General features: G+C 35.7%; 2 protein-coding genes across 29 annotated transcripts in view; both read right to left on the reverse strand.

Annotated features, from left to right (window-relative positions):
• Positions 1-664: 664 nt before the first annotated feature.
• phlda1 (pleckstrin homology-like domain, family A, member 1) lies at positions 665-1,704 on the reverse strand. The gene is given in 1 exon segment (NM_001006011.1): positions 665-1,704. A coding segment is annotated over 1 exon segment (435 nt). The 5' UTR covers positions 1,606-1,704; the 3' UTR covers positions 665-1,170.
• Positions 1,705-4,135: 2,431 nt separating this feature from the next.
• The window catches only part of nap1l1 (nucleosome assembly protein 1-like 1), a 29,078-nt gene continuing 14,655 nt past the window's right edge, over positions 4,136-18,558 (reverse strand). For 3 of the 28 annotated variants that reach the window (XR_015481835.2, XR_015481829.2, XR_015942045.1), the window contains exons 7-17: positions 17,215-17,343; positions 14,961-15,032; positions 14,733-14,872; positions 14,213-14,358; positions 13,413-13,432; positions 13,047-13,169; positions 12,622-12,654; positions 11,585-11,635; positions 8,285-8,316; positions 5,201-6,282; positions 4,136-4,549 (exon numbers count right to left, since the gene is read on the reverse strand). Coding sequence is in view for 7 of the 28 variants with exons in the window: in XM_087246145.2 (XP_087102271.1) it covers positions 6,244-6,282; positions 11,585-11,635; positions 12,622-12,654; positions 13,047-13,169; positions 13,413-13,432; positions 14,213-14,358; positions 14,733-14,872; positions 14,961-15,032; positions 17,215-17,343 (753 nt within the window). In the remaining 21 variants the exon portion in view is untranslated. 28 annotated transcript variants of the gene reach the window in all.

Genomic DNA, 18,558 nt, shown 5'->3' on the forward strand with positions numbered 1-18,558 from the left:
AAAAAAAAAAAAAAAAGATCTATACCCGTTTCCATCACTCTATCATCATGTAAACCTTCTACATTTACAGTTTTAAATGATCAAATAATTCTGCAAAAAAAAAAAAAAAAAAAAAAACGATGCAGAAAAATACAGAATTTGTCCATCATTAAGGCACAGTTCACCCATAAATGAAAACACACTCATTACTTTCTCTCCCTCGAGTGGTTATAAACTGAGTTTCTTTATTCTGCTGAATCAAAATGAAGACAAAGTTGAAAACCACTGACTTCCACACTGAAAAAACACCAATAAGTTAATATATATCCGATTAAAATGTCTTATTTTGTGTTCAAGAGAAAAAAAACTTATAAATGAGACAGAATTTCAGTTTTGGGTGAACTATCATTTAAAATCGCAGTTATTAAAAGGATAATCACATGATATCTTCCAAATGAAATATAAAATACTCCACAATCTATTCTATTCTGACCTTAATGTGTGTTTACTGAACACACTCGTTATAAAAATATCACAAGCATACATAAAAACGAGAAATCCTAAATTAAGACATTTTTCACACAATTAATTGGTTTTTACTAAATTTAAGGTGATTGCAAACTTATATTGGCTGAATTTAAACAAAGTTAACCTTTAAAGAGGAATAGTAAATCCAATTAATTGATTTTTTCAGTGCATCACGCATAACCAACGCCAGGACACATGACAACGCATGCAAATGAACATTTTCCTGAAATCCTCGATAGCTTGCCCCGGTCTCCCTCCGCCGAAATCTCCACTCATACATGACGCTACCAGAGCAGCGATGTGCTTCAATGCATGAAGAGCGTCTGAGCGCGTCCCAGAGCGCACACTGATGTCAGTTACTCGTTGGATATACTCAATTTCAAGGCAAGTGGTTGCAAACAATTCATCTGGACTGAATTTAAACAAATCAAGTTGAACACAACGAAATTTAACTCATGTGTTTGAATGCAGATAATATCAATTGCTTGCAACCACTTACCCTATTCTTTTTTTTTTTTGTAAATCCAGTTAATCATGTCATTCAGTGCATGACGTTAACCGAGCAGCGATGTGCTTCAATGCAAAAGCGCGTCCCGGAGCGCAAGGTGACACCACGGCGCTTCCTCCAGCTGCAGCCCGGTCTCCAGCGAGGTTCTCCGGCTCCTACTGCGCGCTCCGCACCATCTTCTGCGCGGACACCACCAGCAACTGCTGCTGCTTCTGCCGGCTCGACTTGACGGCAAGGATCGCCTGCCGGTTTTTGTACTGCACCATCCGCAGCGTGATCTCCGCGTTCCAGCCCTCGTCCTGCAGGCACCTGAAGTCGATCTCGCGGCCCTCGGACATCACCACAGTGAAGTACACATACTTCCCCTTGCGCTCCACGCAGTCCACCGTCTTCATGTTGGCGAAGTGCAGCTCCTTCACCTTGCAGCCGGTGTCGTGCTGCTGCTGGTGTTGGTGCTGATGGTGGTGTTTGTGCGGGTGCAGCACCAGTCCGTCCTCCGTGAGCACGCAACGCTTCTTCTTCCAGAGCTGCAGCAGTCCATCACTGCGCTTCTCCAGCGCGCCCTCCTTCAGCACGCCGGACTCCAGCATGGCCTGCGACCGCGCATCAAACACACACACTGGCTGCGGGGGATAGCAGTGGGTGCTGATGGGTGTGTGTGTGTGTGTGTGCGGACGGACGAACGATCTGATGTCCCGGGTCTGAGATGAGTGGGACGGAGCGCGCGCGGGGGTTTTCTTTCACGCGCGGACCGCCCACTGCACACGCGCGCTCAACTCAGCAACATCAGCGCGCGCGCACACACAAAGAGAAACAGAGACGCGCGCACTGACACACTCTCAATAACTATCTAACCATCAATCCACCAAACAATCTATTCACCTATCTCTATCTCACACACTGTATAATTTGTATTAGAATTGAATATTTACAAATTATTTAAGAATTTAATAATTTTTTTTACACATTTAGGTGAGTTGAACAACATATTTAACCAAAAAAATAATACTAAAACTAATTGAACTAATAAGTATTGATTCAGTTTATTTTAAATTAGTTTAAACAAGCAGCAAACACCTTTTTAGTGTAAATCACAAGGTGGACAATATTTATTCCCTTCAAGTACACATTTAAATCAAGCTAGTCTACCATGGCTATATTTAGCAAGATTAAAGACTAATTAACGAATAAACTAATCACACACAACTCCATGTCCAAGAATACCCTTTAAAAAAAATCACTTCTTTATAAAACAAAGTGAAAATGATCATGAGCTCTAACATTTCACACACGATAACCAACTCTACACCGCCGCCTTGTGGAGTCACCTGGAAATTACAAATATTCTATGGCAGGGGGGTACAAGCTCTGGTGTCCTGCAGATTTTAGCTCCAACTTACCTCAACACCTGCAAGGATGTTTCTAGAAAGCCTGGTAAGAGCTTGATTAGCTAGCCCAAGTGTGTCTGATTGGGGTTGGAACTAAACTTTTCAGGACACCGGCCCTCCAGGACTGAGTTTGGACACCCCTAATCTATGGCAGTATTTGCTATCAAACCGTTCATACTTTGATTACACCCCAAGAACCTGTTTAATTAAAACAATTATACCTGCAGTTTGGTCATTTATTCGGGTGCTTTTACCATAATCCAACATAACCATTTAGTAGAGGTTGATATTTTAGAAATTATGGGATGTGTTTGGAAAAAAACAATGCATTGAGTGTTAACTAGCGACATTAGGAGTTAAGAAATGCAAATGAAATACAATTCTTGGTGGGGCAGCTACGATTGTAAAAAGTCAACAGGTCATGCTATACAAGCAATATCATTAAATTGGTCCTGAATTTTGTGAAATGCAAAGCTATTTCTTTATTTTTTTGCAATTATAGTAGTTGGAAAAAATGCTTTTTACAACCAAGATAAAATTGAATTAAAATACAAAATTAAAGGAAATTCGGTCAAGTCAAATTAATTTAAAAACTATCCCAGCAGTTGGGTTAGTGCCTATTATACCAAGAATTTAAAGGTGTAAAATATAAACCATTAATATCCAATTATCACAGTATACAAACTATTAGATTTTTTCCTGAATTTCATGTAATGCACAAACTTTTTTTTTTTTGTAAATTGAAAATGCTTATTACGATTAAACCGTATTTTAGTAATACAAATAGCACTTAAACTACAAATAGCCTATAAAAACCTATAGTTCGCGGATTGTATTTTAAATTTTTCTCTTTTCCCATCTTTCTTGATGGATGTTCATGTGCAAAATGTCAAATCTGTTAAAGGTGCAGCAGGTGATTGTCTTCAGAAATGTTTTTGTTGCACTGGTTAAAAGACTTTTCACATTCCAATAGTGCCGATTAGGGCAAGACAGAATCTGCTGACATTTTTTGCTATTTTTGCAGAGAATTGATAAAATAAAATAAATAAATAAAAAAACATTTTTGCGTAATGATTTTAGGAGTACAACTAAAAACCTTATAGGAAATAAAAATATACATTTTTTTACTTTTGTTTACTATGCAAATCCAATGAGATCTACTTAATTCGTAAACAAAGCAAGCCTCATATAATATCTACTAAAAGACAATATTATTTTACAAACTGTAATGTAAATAAATCAGCTGAACATTTGAATATTACTATTATTATATCACAATAATATTAGTGCAATGAATTTAAAACTGAATAAATATGTTCACATACACAAGTAAATACAGACTCGATGGGCTAAATATATGCAGAAACCTGCAGATTTCTAGTAATGATTAAAGTAAATGATCTAAATGCATTTATGTATTTTTATATTCTGGGAGAGGCAAACGACTAAAAATGCTTATCTTAATTGTCGGGCCGGTAACTTCCATATTTCTGATAAGCATACCAAACTGTGTCAGCAAATGTACAGTATGCAGTAGTATAGTAGTATTATAAAGTACTATAAAGAGTTTTCTAACTGACTAGCGCACGTTCATGATTTCAGGAAATGTGTCTTTGGACGGCAGGGAAGGGACTATGTTTTCAAAGCTAACATTTGCATTGACAGATCACCTGCTGCACCTTTAAACAATAAAAATAGTAGACGCACACACAAAAACAAGACAAAGGCAATGCACATTTTACCAATTTATTTTTCATGAATATACATCCACGTACAGTTATTGAGTACATTAGTATTTTGTAGCATGGCATTTTGCTTTGACAACAGCTGCTGAGGGGGAACCAGAACGACCCCTGCTGCTTCAACCGCTCACCAGACCAACTAATGGACGAGCCGGACTGCCTGCGATACACACGTGCACCGCGCCGGACACACACACACAGGACACTGCGGCGCTCGGGGGTTTCTGGGTGAAAATATTGCTCTTTCTGCTTCAGACCTGCTGGGCTGCGCTACGAGAGGGAGAAGAGACCTTCCTCTGAATGCACACACACACTCATACATTAATTCATACACACACACACACACAAAGTCAGACACACCCCTTCACAGTGATAGGCCTGCCAAACAGAGTCAACAAACATCACTCAGGGCGGAGCTCGGAATCAACCAATCAGGAGCTTGCATTTCAGAGTAGACGAATCACACCGGGTGGAGAGTCAGCAATCAACCAATCAGAAGCTTGCATTCCAGAGTTAAACATCACTCAGGGGCAAAGCTTGAAATCAACCAATAAGGAGATCGAATCAAGTGTTGACATCACTCACGGTGAGAGGATCGCAAATAGACCAATCAGAGGCTTGTATTCCAGAGTAAAACTCTCAGGGTGGAGCTCAGTCAACTAATCAGAAGCGGACATTGTGGTCAAATCGCTTGGACTGAGATCAGAATCATCCAATCAGGAGACTACATTCCTGAGTCTACAAAACTTCAAGGTGGAACAAGCAATCAACCAATCAGGAGCTTCCATTTCAGTGTTGACAAGTCACTCGAGGTGGAGCTCTCAAATCAACCAATCAGAATCTTGCTTTTGAGCTTCACCCTGAGTGACGTTTTACTCTGAGTCAACCAATAATAAGCTCACATTGTCAAATCAATTGAGTGGAGTTTGGAATCAACCAATGTGGAGATTGAATTCCTGAAACAACAACTTTTAAGGTGGAGCATGCAATCAACCAATCACGAGCTTCCATTTCAGCGTTGACAATAATCGCTCAGGTTGGAGCTCAGAGTTAACGAATCAGAAGCTTGCATTGTAGTCAAATCAATTGGGTGCACCTCGGAATGAACCAATCAGGAGATTGAATTCCGGAGTTGACAACTTCAAGATGAAGCTTGAAATCAACCAATCAGGAGCTAGCTTTTATTTCAAGAGCAGATAAATGTCACTCAGGACAAAACTTGCAATTAACCGATAAGAGGTTTACATTCCAACTTACTAAGAGCAAAGTCTGCTAATCAGCCAATCAGGAGCTCACATTCCAGAGTAAAATGTCACTCAGAAGAGCTCACAATCAGCCAATCAGGAGCTCACATTCCAGAGTAAAACGTCACTCAGAAAAGCTCACAATAAGCCAATCAGGAGCTCACATTCTTGAGTTAAGCGTCAGCCGGGGCGGAGCTCGAAATCAACCAATCAGGAGCTTACATTCTAAACCTAATCTAATCAAGTGCATGCAGCACCTGAAGACGAATGCAAGCGCTTGTAGGGGGAAAAAAAAAAAAAACTACCAATACATGAATACAAAGTGCTCATGGAAAAGAAAGTCATGCAGCGGAGCATCTACTGATGAGGAATGTACAGGTATGAGGAATGTCTGTTGATTCTGACCGCACGTGAGGGTTTAAAACCAACATCGCTGCTTTGGTTGCTTTCCTGTAAAGCGGACAGTCTTTCCACAGCTGTTGTCTAAGAGCAATACAAAAAAAGACTTCACGAGAACCCAACTAGTTTAGCAGTGAAGAAACAAGTGTCATGCTTCGAGGGATTTACTGCAGTCTAACTATTTATACAGAGAGAGAGAGAGAGGGGGGGGGGGAATAATAATAGGGAAACGCAAGAGAAACCGGTCTAGTAAAATACTATGAGCTGCGGCTCCCGATGATAAGGAGGTGCTTTTTCATCTTTTTCTTTTGTAACAAAAATCTCAAAACCCTTTGTATTTTATTTATTCAATTATTTCTACCAAGAAAAATACAAAACATTGTAAGGCGGTAAGTAACTATGTGTTGTTGAAGCCGTTACAGTGTAGGGGGATCCTGAAGGAGCCGGCGCCGCCATCACTGTTGTTTGCACTCCTCTGGGGGATTGGCGTCCTTCTGGTAAACAAAACCACAACAACAAAACAGATTACAGCCAGAACAAGAGATCCGGAGTCTTCAGGGCCCTCAGCCAATCAAATCACACGGCCACAAACTGAGGGATGACGGGCCCTATGAGATCTGACACACAAAACAGAACACAGGATCCAGACAACAGAACTCAGACAACGGAACATCACGGAACACTTCAAAAGAAATGGAATGCACATTTAAATATTGATAGGCTAGTGTCTGAATAAAATCGGGGAGGAATGAAGGGAGGGTATAGATTTTCTACAAATAAAGTTCACACATAATGGTTAATAAAATAAAATTGGATAAACTAGGCCAGTAAAACAAACCTGTTCAAAAAGGTAGGAAAAAGGGAAAGAGATTCAGACTAATAAAACATGGAATGCCACAAACACTTCAAAAGTAAAAGGAATACACATGTATAGCGAGACAAGTATAGTGACATGTATAGTGTTGATATTAGAAAAAAAAAAAAATCTGAATAATAATTAAAAAAAAAAAAAAAAAAAAACTCTACAACATTGGTTTAAAACAATTCAGGAAAAATGTATTGCACTGCATTTAACATGAAAGAAAAAAAGATTTGTTAAAATGAAAAAATAAATTACATTTAAAGGGTCCAAATCATTGTACAATTAAAAAAAAAAAATAATAATAATAATAATAATAATAATTGGGTCTTTAAAAAGGAATAAAAAAATAAGAAAAAAAAAATATGAGAGAAATAGGCCAGTAAATCAAACCGGCCCACAAATAAATACAATTTCAGAACAAAATACTTCTTAGGGGCCCAAAAATTTGATGAGCTACATTTAAGTCACAGAAACAAAATATAAATATAATTACACATGAAAACAGAATATAGAAAATACAAAAAATTGAAAAGCTTAATTTTATTTTTATTATTCATACTTTGATGACTAAAATAACATTACAACTATATAAAAAAACTGAATTTAGAAAAAAAACTTTACACTTTAATAATTAAAATAACTTGACACCAAAAAAACCTCTTAATTTGACAAATTCAGAATTTACTATACTTAAACGTTACACCTTGATTACTAACAATGACCATTCAAAAGCTTTAATTTGGTAAATATAGAATTACAATTTTATATTTAGACTTCACATGATAATCAGAAAACACTAAGACAATAAATAAGAGCCTGAACATTTTAGATTTATACTTCACACTTTAATGACTAAAATAAGACTTTAAAATAACATTACAAAACTTAATTTTCAATGACTAAAAATGAATAATAAATGAGCATTCAGAAACCTTTAATCTGGTAAATATAAAAAGCACCATTTTATATTTATACTTCACACAGATGACCAAAAAACACATCAAGACAAAAAATAAGAGCCTGAATTTTGCAAAAATTGGATACTTCACACTTCTTAAATCACTAAAAGACATTAAAATGCCATTAGAAAAATTTAGTTGACAAATGTGGAATAAACTACATTTATTTATACTTTGCACTGACTAAAATGCACAAATGATCATTTAGAAACTTTTATCTTGGCAGATTTGAAAAAAAAAACTACAATTTTATATTCATACTTCACACATTGATGACTAAAATTAGACATTAAAAGTCAGCATTCATAAACCTTTAAGCACAAAATAAGTATAAGGGAGATTTCATAGGGCCCTGTGGATGTCAAAGCAATGATTGACACCAGTTTTAACCAATCGCAGGACAGAACGAGCACTCTCCACTTGCATTTCCACAACAGAAAGACTCGAATAAAAAAAAAAAAAAAAAAAAAAAAAAGGAACGAGTCGAACCAAAAAAAAAAAAAGTTCATTAAGAGCAAACCGGATGCTTCAACATACAGAAACAATACAGATGCTAATGGCAACAACCCACGATGGTTAAGAGCGTCAAAACAAGCACACGCCCGATTAGTGATTAGTGTGGGGATGAGCAGGAATCATGGGAAGGGGTCACATTCAGAGATGAGCTTTACCTACCGGGACAGGGTTACTACAGACACCACTTAAACCTAGTGGAGAAATTTAAAGAGGAACTCACAAGAGTGCTCGAAGACGTAACATGTTAATCATGGTGTTTATAGTGTTGTGGCGCTGTAAGAGAGTCTACATGTGGATTAGTTGATCATGCTGTGAGAATGATGATGATGATGAAGCAGAAATGTGACATGCTGGAGATGAATATGGAGAAATGCAGAGCAGATGAATGAGCAGTGATGCTTTGCTCATTTTCACAGCAGAGTTTGAATAAAGTGGCTTGTTTAGTTTTAGCAAGCCAGAAAAAGAGCCACACGACTGATCTAAAAAATAAACAATAGAAATAGATTGTAGGATGCAATACTGATTTCTAGCTATCGTTCTGTAGCACATAAGCAATAAAGCCAAAGGAAATGTAAAAAATAAATCAGAATAATTTCTTAGCCCATTATTGAATTGGTTTGTGTAAATGTGTGTAAATATACATTTATATTTTAGTAATATTAGCTAATATTTTACAGTCTTTTAGTAGACATAAATCGATGCGTCTTGCTTGATTTACCAAACAAAATGGTCTAATTGTATTTGCATAGTAACTCTTTAAAAATGCAATAAAAAAAAAAAAAAACTGACTTGGGTTTAGCTAGTAAACAAAGCTTTCAGCATACATTTGCAAATATATCTGTGTAAAAATAGCAAAAACTTCTCACAGATGCTGTTTGGCCCTGGCAGAGTATTTTAGTCACGTTTATTGTATTTACTTGCATTGTTTTATGTATTAAGTTCATCATCCAAAGACGACAATGCCTTTATTTATTCATTCATTACAAAAAGTCTGGTTTAAGGTTGATATTTTATTTTGAAAGGTGCTTTAAAAAGTAATAAAATTACACTAAAATTAAGCTTTTAGAAACTAATTTGTTATTTAAGCTGCAAATTAAAACGAGCAGATACACATTTAACTACACCAAATTACACCAATTACATAAGTTCGAAATAGCTAAATGTATTATTATTGTAAAAGTTTTAAAAAGCCAATACATTGTGCAACCTTACACAGTATATTTAAGTAATATACTCAAGAGTAAATTTAATTATATTTGAATAATTGAACGTTCACAAAAGTATGAGCATGCAAAATTGTTGTGGAGCGCTGCGAAAAGGAGCAGGATTAAACAAGGTGATTAGAAACTATAAAAAAAGCAAGCGATTGGTCCATATTTTAAAGTTCTGTACAGATGTTTTAATCTTTAAATGGTCTCATGCAGTCATGTGGTGCAATTACGCAGCTCAGAGTTAACCAAGTTTCAACCTCGCAATGCAGTGAACTGTGAAACTTGTCGCATGAGCTTGCGTTTCCGGTCTGTCGCATTCACACGTGTATGAATAGAAGTGTATAGGGCAGAAAGCCAAGTGTGGCTTAATAAATTACTGTTTTGTTGTTTGATAAAGTCTGTACTGCATTTCGTTACCTTGTACTTGTACATGTGTAATGACAATAAAGTTGAATCTAATCTAAAATAATTACAATATTGATAGTAATTGAATTGCTACAATTCCCCAAGTTATTAATAATTGTTTAAAATTTATTATTTATTTATTGCCACATCAGCAACTTATGGCTATTTTTTGGCAAAATGGATATACAAAATATTACACGAAAAATATAAATAAAAAGTATTACACTAAAAGTGACTTAAATAGAGAATATCCATAGATAAAATTCACAAAAACTTTATGCAAAGTTGAATATGATTTCAGTTCAATTTTTGGTAATTTAACTCTTCCTGGTGGTACCTTTTTATAAATGTCTAAAGTATTCTCCTAATAAAAATAAATGTCTACATGCTAACAAAATATGTTTTGTGGTGAGAGCAGCCTGGCAGTAATTACATTTAGGTGATTCTTCAGTAAATATAAATGTGTCAACCTAGAACGTCCAAATTGACATCTGGTAAAGACCGTCTGATCATGCCAAGACCGTCTGGTCTTAATTATAATTTGTTAAATGTCTCTTATTTTTGGGTTAATTTCATGTAATTTATTATTTATGCAGTTGTCTTATTCCTTTGCCATGTTTTATGTACAAATTAAGTCCTCAGGAGGAATTAAACATTCAGTCACATTCAAGGAAAGTAATTGATTAAAGATAGGAAAGTTAAGTGCTTTTGTAAAAGTAATATATATTATAACCTTTTACTAAATGCTTCCTAATTTTATAGAATATATAAAAAATAAAAATACAATTATAATCACTAAAATATACATTTTTAAATCCTTAAGTACACTATTACAGATCATTGAAATACTCATAAGTGTACACAATTATGTCACTTAAATAAATAATAATAAAAGTCACCGAATTACACAATACATATTTGGTAAAATTGTGCAAATTCACTAACAGTACAATAATTCAATATTTGTACTTAATTTTTCATGTAAAACATCAAATTGTACAGCAAAGATGCTCAGTAAAGCCAGGGGACAAGCATCCATTATGATTCCCATCCTGACCTTTGACCTGACGGAGTAAGTACAGTCAGAGTCCTCAACACGCACAGATCCAGAGAAAAACAGGCAGAATGAGTGTGAAAAATCAAAAACTGACCTTTGTAGGGCAGTGTGTGTATTAAACACAGCCGCTTCAGAGGAGTTTTAGAGGCGAGAACCCAAAATAAGCACAGAAGTGCATTGTGGTATTTATAAAGCAGGGTTAAAGGTCAGAGCGCTCCTGCACTAACAGATGTTCACTCCGCAAACACTGCGCTCATTCATCCACTGACTGCAGCAGAGATAGATAATCTTCCACTAATGCGTGTACCAGAGATGGCAGTGCATCCACCTTTGCCCTGCAGCACATGATGTTTTACATCAATTATGGGAGGAATATCCATTAAACTAAACATTCAGCGTCTTAAATGAAGTACTAGCCTGTTTTTGGTGCAATTTGGTGCTGAGATGAACCACTGCCAATACAACACAGAATATTACTATTAAGAGACAGATAGTGTTGTATTCTTATTTTAAAAGTGATCAATAACAGCATTATGCATATTCAATCATTATTATAAACTGTACTGAATATCAGCATGTCTAAAAAAAAAAAAAAGGTGGATACACCAGGAAAGACGGCCATCTGGGCTGTGTATATGTGCGCTTAACTATTTGTACAGCGGTTTACACACTATTGTTGAGTGATGAGTGTGTCTGGATGAGTGGAGGTGACCGTTTGAGTTCTGTATGTTGAGATCTCAGTATCAGACACTTATGAGCAGCTCTAACGGACGTCTGGACTCTTACCTTGGGCTCATAGTCTGGATCGTTCTCCTCATCTGCCTCTTCTTCGCCCTCCTGCAAAACAAACACACATCAGTTGGTTTCATTAAAGGGCTTATGATTTATTAGGCATGCTAGGTTAAATAGGCAAGTCACTGGGAGAACAGTGGTTTGTTCTGCAGCCAATCAAAAAGAAAGACTAATATAAGATTGACCACATAATTTAACGTTATATAGTAGTCAGCATTTAGAAGTGGATCATGAGATTTAATCAAAGATGTCCTAAAACATTTGTCAAGCCAGAAATTTTTCATACGCTGGCTAATTCTGACTTAGTTTTTGTTTAAATGTAGAGAAAAGCAGAGAAATTGTTTTTCTAGGCACTATGAAGCCTATTGGACATCTCTTTATGATCTTTTTGAAGGAGCCAACGCCATTTCCCACCGTCAAACTTGCGAACAGTACAAATAATTTCAGGCTTGACACTATAATTCATGATTATAGGAATTACTCCAGAAGAAAAAAAAATTAACAGGGAGATTTAAAGGCAATGTTGGACGTGTGTTAAAAAGGATTCATTTTTATTGCAAGTTTAACTTATTATTAATAGTAAAAAAATTGTAATAAAAAAAAAAAAACACAGGATTAAAGAAATGGCATATGTCAATGGAGAAGATCACATACATTGTCAAAAAGAAACAAAGTGTGTTTGAAGATATCTGGAGACCTTTTAATAACTTTCTAAAGTACAATGTAAATGTTGACAGTCTACTACAACTAGAACAAGCTTAGGAATATGGGAAGTATCATGGATTAAACACTCAGTAAACACTCTCTACCTGATTTAAACATCCCCTTTTTTCTCTCTTCCCCCTTTTTTATCATATTTATTTGTTGATTTATTTATATTTTATTTATTTATTTAGTTTTTTTTTTTTTTTTTAAGGGAATGGGTTGTTGGGAGGGAGAATGGGGTAAAAAGTTTGCTGTGCCTTCATGATTATTGTTCTGTAATTGTGTAATCGGTTATGATATGCAAATAGAAAAAAATAAACACCAACCTCATCATCCGCTTCCTCTCCCTCCTCATCATACTGAAAAAGAAAAACAGTGTTCAGATTGAGGAATATTGGGCAACTTTTGGTCATTTGGTTTCTTATTTTTTTTCCATTTAACACCATGCCTACTCCTATGGCCATTTTCATGGAGAGAAAAAGTATATTCTATATACATCTAGATTACATTAAGGCTTTACCACTTTAAAAACTAACACTGTGTTTAGGTTAATCAATATAAACAAAGGGAATACAACTTCACAATTCAATAAGAATTTTTACATGAATACTAGATGATTAACAAATAAGGTAAATTCTTTCCACGTCTGCTATTAAAGTACAAAAATGTACGTCAAAGTGCTCTCAGTATAAACACTGACTAGTCGTCTAGTTAGAGGAATGAACAGTTTTATGTGGTCTTGTTCACTCACGTCATCATCGTCATCTTCGATGGCCTCTCCAGTGAAATACAGCACAGCTCTGGGAACGATACGCTCACGGATGAAGTGACCGATCTCGAAATCTGCTGCTAAAACTGCCTCTGAGTCTTCATCCTGAAACAGCATCAACAAACTTTCACTCCTAATATTACTGCGTGACACTCATTTAATACCATTATATACACCAGCATATCTCGATTTCTGCAAGCTGATGTCACAAAACAAGCAATCAAAGAAATTAATTATACAAGTTAATTTTATGGTCAATTTCACACTAAATTAAGCCAAGTCACAATTAAACAGTTTGTTTTATTGCGCATTTGGATATTAAGTTTAGAAGTAGGAAGATCCACTCACCAGCTCACCGCTTTCTGGAACTGCAAACAAATTAAATAAATACAGTCAAGTAAGGAAAAACGCTCATACGAAAGATTAGCTCTACATTAGTGGAAACATGATTTTTTCATTATTATTTGCACTGGCTTTAACAACATTCATCCTGAATTACTGACATCCTTATTTTTTATACTTGGAAGCAACTTAAACTTTCAGATTATCTGCAATTTATAAAATCAACTCATTTTAAAAGCATAAATTAATTAGTGCTGGGGAAAGATTACAACTAATTACACCAAAAAAATTGTGGTTATATATCCATCATGCATGGATTTCTATAAAAATACGTACATTTAATATTACTAAATATAAACAAACATTCATTTAAATATATGCATGCATGTGCATTTAGATATACAGTACACGTACGGTCAAAAAAAACTTTAGTTTTGGGTGCAATTAATATTTGCCCAGCACTAAAATCAACAACAGCTGTAATAAACAGCACTTATTTACTGCTCTTCTCTAGAGTGTATATTGATTTTATATTACTTTTACATGCATGACACCACACCTCCACAAAATATATATGGTACTATTAGTAAAACATGGCACAGTAATACGAGAACTCACTGTTTTGTGTTAAGTGTAGTGCAAAAAAAAAAATAAGTCTTGAAAGTGCCTACAGCCATTGACATGTATTCTATAAACCAGCTAAAGTCAACAAAAACTAACATCTAATGCTTCACAGATCAAAATCCTCTTGAATCGAGGGTGAGGTAAACGGGTTGTAATTTTTCAACGCATGTAAAATGATGTACCTTCAGGCGGAGAGAAGAAGTTGAAGAATGAATCGTTGGGAACCGTCTTGGTGACCGTCCTCACTGTGCCACGACCCTTGTGCTTCTGTTTCTTCTTGATGGTTTTCAATGTGACGTTCTTGCCTTTAGTCCAGTCGATCGTGCAGCTGAAACCCAAAATCACTCAACTCAGACTCTATACTGAAGAGCTCAGTGAAAACTACTGCCGAGCACTATCTAAATTATTAATATTGAAAATGTGCATATCGGGATTTACAACCGAGGGCAGAATCACTAGCCCACACCCCATGAAATTATTTATTGAACATTTCAGATTTAGAACTATATACACAAAGCTCTAGATCCAACCAACAGAATAGTAAATAAAAACCTTAACAGTGCTCAAAATTAGCATCGAAGCATGTCTGATACTCAAAGATCCAAATCCTGTTGCCATTTGTTATTAATACATGAACAAATCGTTGTTTATCTCCAAAGCATCCTAGCACTAAAACAGGGAAAGAGCAGAATTCATCTGTACCCCGTGCAGCCCATGATCTCCGGCCCGTCGAAAGAGAAGGGGTCCGACTCGTCCGGCTCAGACCGCATCTTGTAGGTTTTTGTCAGGATTGTTTGTGTGAAGAAATCATTGGGCTCAAAGTGGAACTCTAATGTGAAACTCTACAGAAACAGAACAAACAAAAAGGCAACAGTGAGATTAAACCAATAAATCAATCAACAAGCGAATGACTCCGACAGTCAGACTCACCATGGGCTGTCCGGCGTCAGAGAATTTGACTTTAATGTCTTGTAAGTGCTTCAGGATGGGTTCATCGTGTTCCTGAGCAGGAAGAGTAAATGTGTCATTAAAACAAATGCTTAAAATCAATTCAATTCAGCTTTATTTGTACAGCGCTTTTACAATGGAGATTGTGTCAAAGCAGCTTCACATAAATGGTCATAGTAACTGGATCAGGGTGGTTCAGTTTTTAGTGTTTAAGTTCAGTTCAGTTTAGCTCAGTTCAGTGTGGTTTGAAATCATTACGGAGTCCAAACACTGAAGAGCAAATTCATCGATGAGTAGCTTTTCAGATCCTGAACCATGCAAGCCAGTGGCGACAGCGCCGGAATTGGAGAGTGAAGAAAAAAAAACCTTGAGAGAAGCAGACTCAGTTCAGCACGAACATTTTAATTTCTCCGCTGGCCAAAAGTCTTGTGCAGAGCTGCAGTCTCAGCAGTGGAGGCTGGAAGCTGGCCTCAGCGAAGACTAGTAATCAGTACTATTAAATGCAACTTTCATCTTTACTTAACACGAGCAGTAATGCTGCTTACAATTTTAGTACACAATGATTTCTAAAAGCCAAATTTAACTATAATGGAGACTCATGATATTAGTTTTAACTTGCTTGTAAATTCCATTTTAGCTGAAGCGTTATCAATTTTGTGCACTTTATTAGCTGCTGCCAATACATTTCCTTATATACAGATTATACCTGTATTATTTATTACAGTACATAGAATTCTGTTTTATAGTACAGAAATGCAAGAAAAAAAAAGCTAGTTAAATAAAATCAGGGTTCATACACATTACTAAAACATAAGGTCATGAGAATTTACCAACGTCAGGGGTGTCCACACTCGGTCCAGGAGGGCCAGTGTCCTGGAGAGTTTAGCTCTACCTTAATCAAACACACCCGAACAAGCTTATCAAGCTCTTATTAGGTATACTAGAAATCTTCAGGCAGGTGTGTTGAAGGAAGTTGGAGCTAAGATCAGCAGGAAACCGGCCCTCCAGGACCGACTTTGGACACCCCTGACTTAAGTATATTCTCATGACCTATTGTTTCATGCAATGTCTACATCCGCATGGTTAAAGAAAAACAATGCATGTTCAAATTTGTTACAGCATATGGTAAAACACAGCAATCTATTTAGTTTAAATTTAGATCCATGTAAAATTTAGATGATGCTTACACCGCACTAATAATGTTAGTATGTGATTGGCCAAGGGCAGAGTAGAAGTCAAGACACCTAACCTATATTCAAGTAAACAGATATTTGTTTTCCATGACTTTTCCAAAACTTTTCCAGGCCTGGAAAATGCCATGTCAATATTCCATGACTTTACCAGGTTTTTAATGATCATATGAACCCTGTAAATCAGGGTACCACCAACTGTAGGGCTTGTGTTATCTAATAATCCTCCACTTCCCCACCAGTAGATGGCAGTAAGCACCAGTCCTACACTCTTCACAGCCTCAAATCCCCTGCTGCATGACCTGCTTTCAAACTAGTCACAAACACTCCCTCCAAGCACACAATACCAGCAGAGATCAGAATGGACACTAGCCGCTCCATTTAAGTCTCTTTTAAAAACCCATTTGTTTACATTGGCCTGAGGATTGTTTTTCCATGCATCACTGCAATTATATCTTTTACATAGCGACTACAAAGTAAACTACTCTCAGATCTCTTTTTAAATTAGTATTTTCTATAAGATGCTTTACAGTAGTATATTAGTGCTCATACATTAGACTAGTCAGTACCAAAAGACAACAACTAATCTAACAAAAATAAAAAATTGGTTCACCCAAATTAATATGCTGGGGGAAAATAAAATTTAAATAAATTTGCATACAGAAATCAAGTTAAACAAATGCAAAATTCACAAATAAAGTGAAACGAATATGAAATGTAGTTGCAATCTTGTAGTTTGCATTTTATGGTTGCAATAAAACATTTTTATTTAAACAAAAATCCTTATTTTTCTATTCCTAAAGATGTTTAGTGACCAAACTCTTATTGGATATTAATAAGATTAATAAAACTTATATCCAATGCAACAATGTGCATGTTTAACTGCACCAAACATTTGGCTATATTAACAGATTTATGTAAAAGTATTTACGTTAAGCACTTCATCTCCCTGTTAATCATGTAGTAAAGCACTTTGGTCAGTCTTGTGGCTGTTTTAAAAGTGCGTTATAAGAGTAAACCTGAAAGTAACTACACTCTCGTCCTACCTGCAACATTTCACTGAGAAGGTCCACGTTCTTGAAAACTGTGAGCCAGAACTCTGGGATGCCTTTGGGATCTTCCTTCTCCTCGTCTTTTTTCTCCTCCTCCACTTTGGCCTTTTCCTTCATTTCCTCCTGAGGGCGATAATCAACCAGAGTCAACAAAGGTAAGACTAGACTTGATTAAACGCTGAAGCTTTTATATCATTATGTTGTATCAGTATTGACCTAAGCTGCAATAGAGATGATATACACACACACACACAAACATTTAAATTCTTATTGTATACAAATGCATAAACAATACTGAAGAGAAACAAAGAACAATCATCATTCTGCAATTGAAAAAAGTACAACAGGTAACATTACACAAGTCTCATTAACAAACAATGCATTAAAATCAACAGCAATCTTTTCATTGCAGTTATGTTATTGCCGTTAATGCCAATTAAACAATTTTAACTCCCATTTAATTAACCACTTACCTCTTTTGATTAATGCATAAAGAAAACATCAGCTGATTAAATGCTGAAGCTTTTATCATCAAGGCATCAGTGTTGACCCAAGCCAGGAGATTAACACGAATACTTTGCATACTGCTTTATTGTATATAACAGACAAATGCTACAATAATAATCAATTGCAAAAGGATGAAAGTACAATAGGTAACATTACAATGGTCTAATTAATGCACAGTTAATGCATTAATCAACAGTGAGCATTAATGCAGTTACCATGTTAATGCAAGCAAAACTAATGATTAACACAATTTAATTTTAATGCATTATTAGACATTAAAACAAGAGCTGCTTAAATGCTGAAGCTTTTATCATTGAGGTATCAGTATTGACCCAAGCAGCAGATTACTGTAACATGTATAATAAAAAATACTTTGTGCAATGCTGTGTATAAGCGAATGTTTCAGAATATTCAACTGCAAAAGGATAAGAGCTCAATAGGGTTATAATGGTAATAATGAGGCATTAATCAACAGTGAACCTTTAATTGCAGTAACAATGTTAACGCTACCAAAAAAACAACTTAATTTTAGTTATTAGGAAACATCAGCTGCTTAAATGCTGAAGCCTTTATCATTAAGGTATCAGTATTGACCCAAGCCAAGAGATTATTTTAACGCAAATACTTTGTGTACTGCTTTATTGTATATTACAAACAAAAACTACAATAATAATCAATTACAAAAGGATGATGAAAGTACAATAGGTAACATTGCAATGGTCTACTTAACGCACACTAGTTAATGCATTAATCAACAGTGAGCATTTTATTGCAGTTACCATGTTAATGCTAGCAAAACAAATGGTTTTAATAACCATTTACAATTTGATG

The sequence above is a fragment of the Danio rerio genome, chromosome 4 (assembly GCF_052040795.2).
Source record: "Danio rerio strain M-AB ecotype USA chromosome 4, GRCz13ab, whole genome shotgun sequence".
Lineage (NCBI taxonomy): Eukaryota > Metazoa > Chordata > Actinopteri > Cypriniformes > Danionidae > Danio > Danio rerio.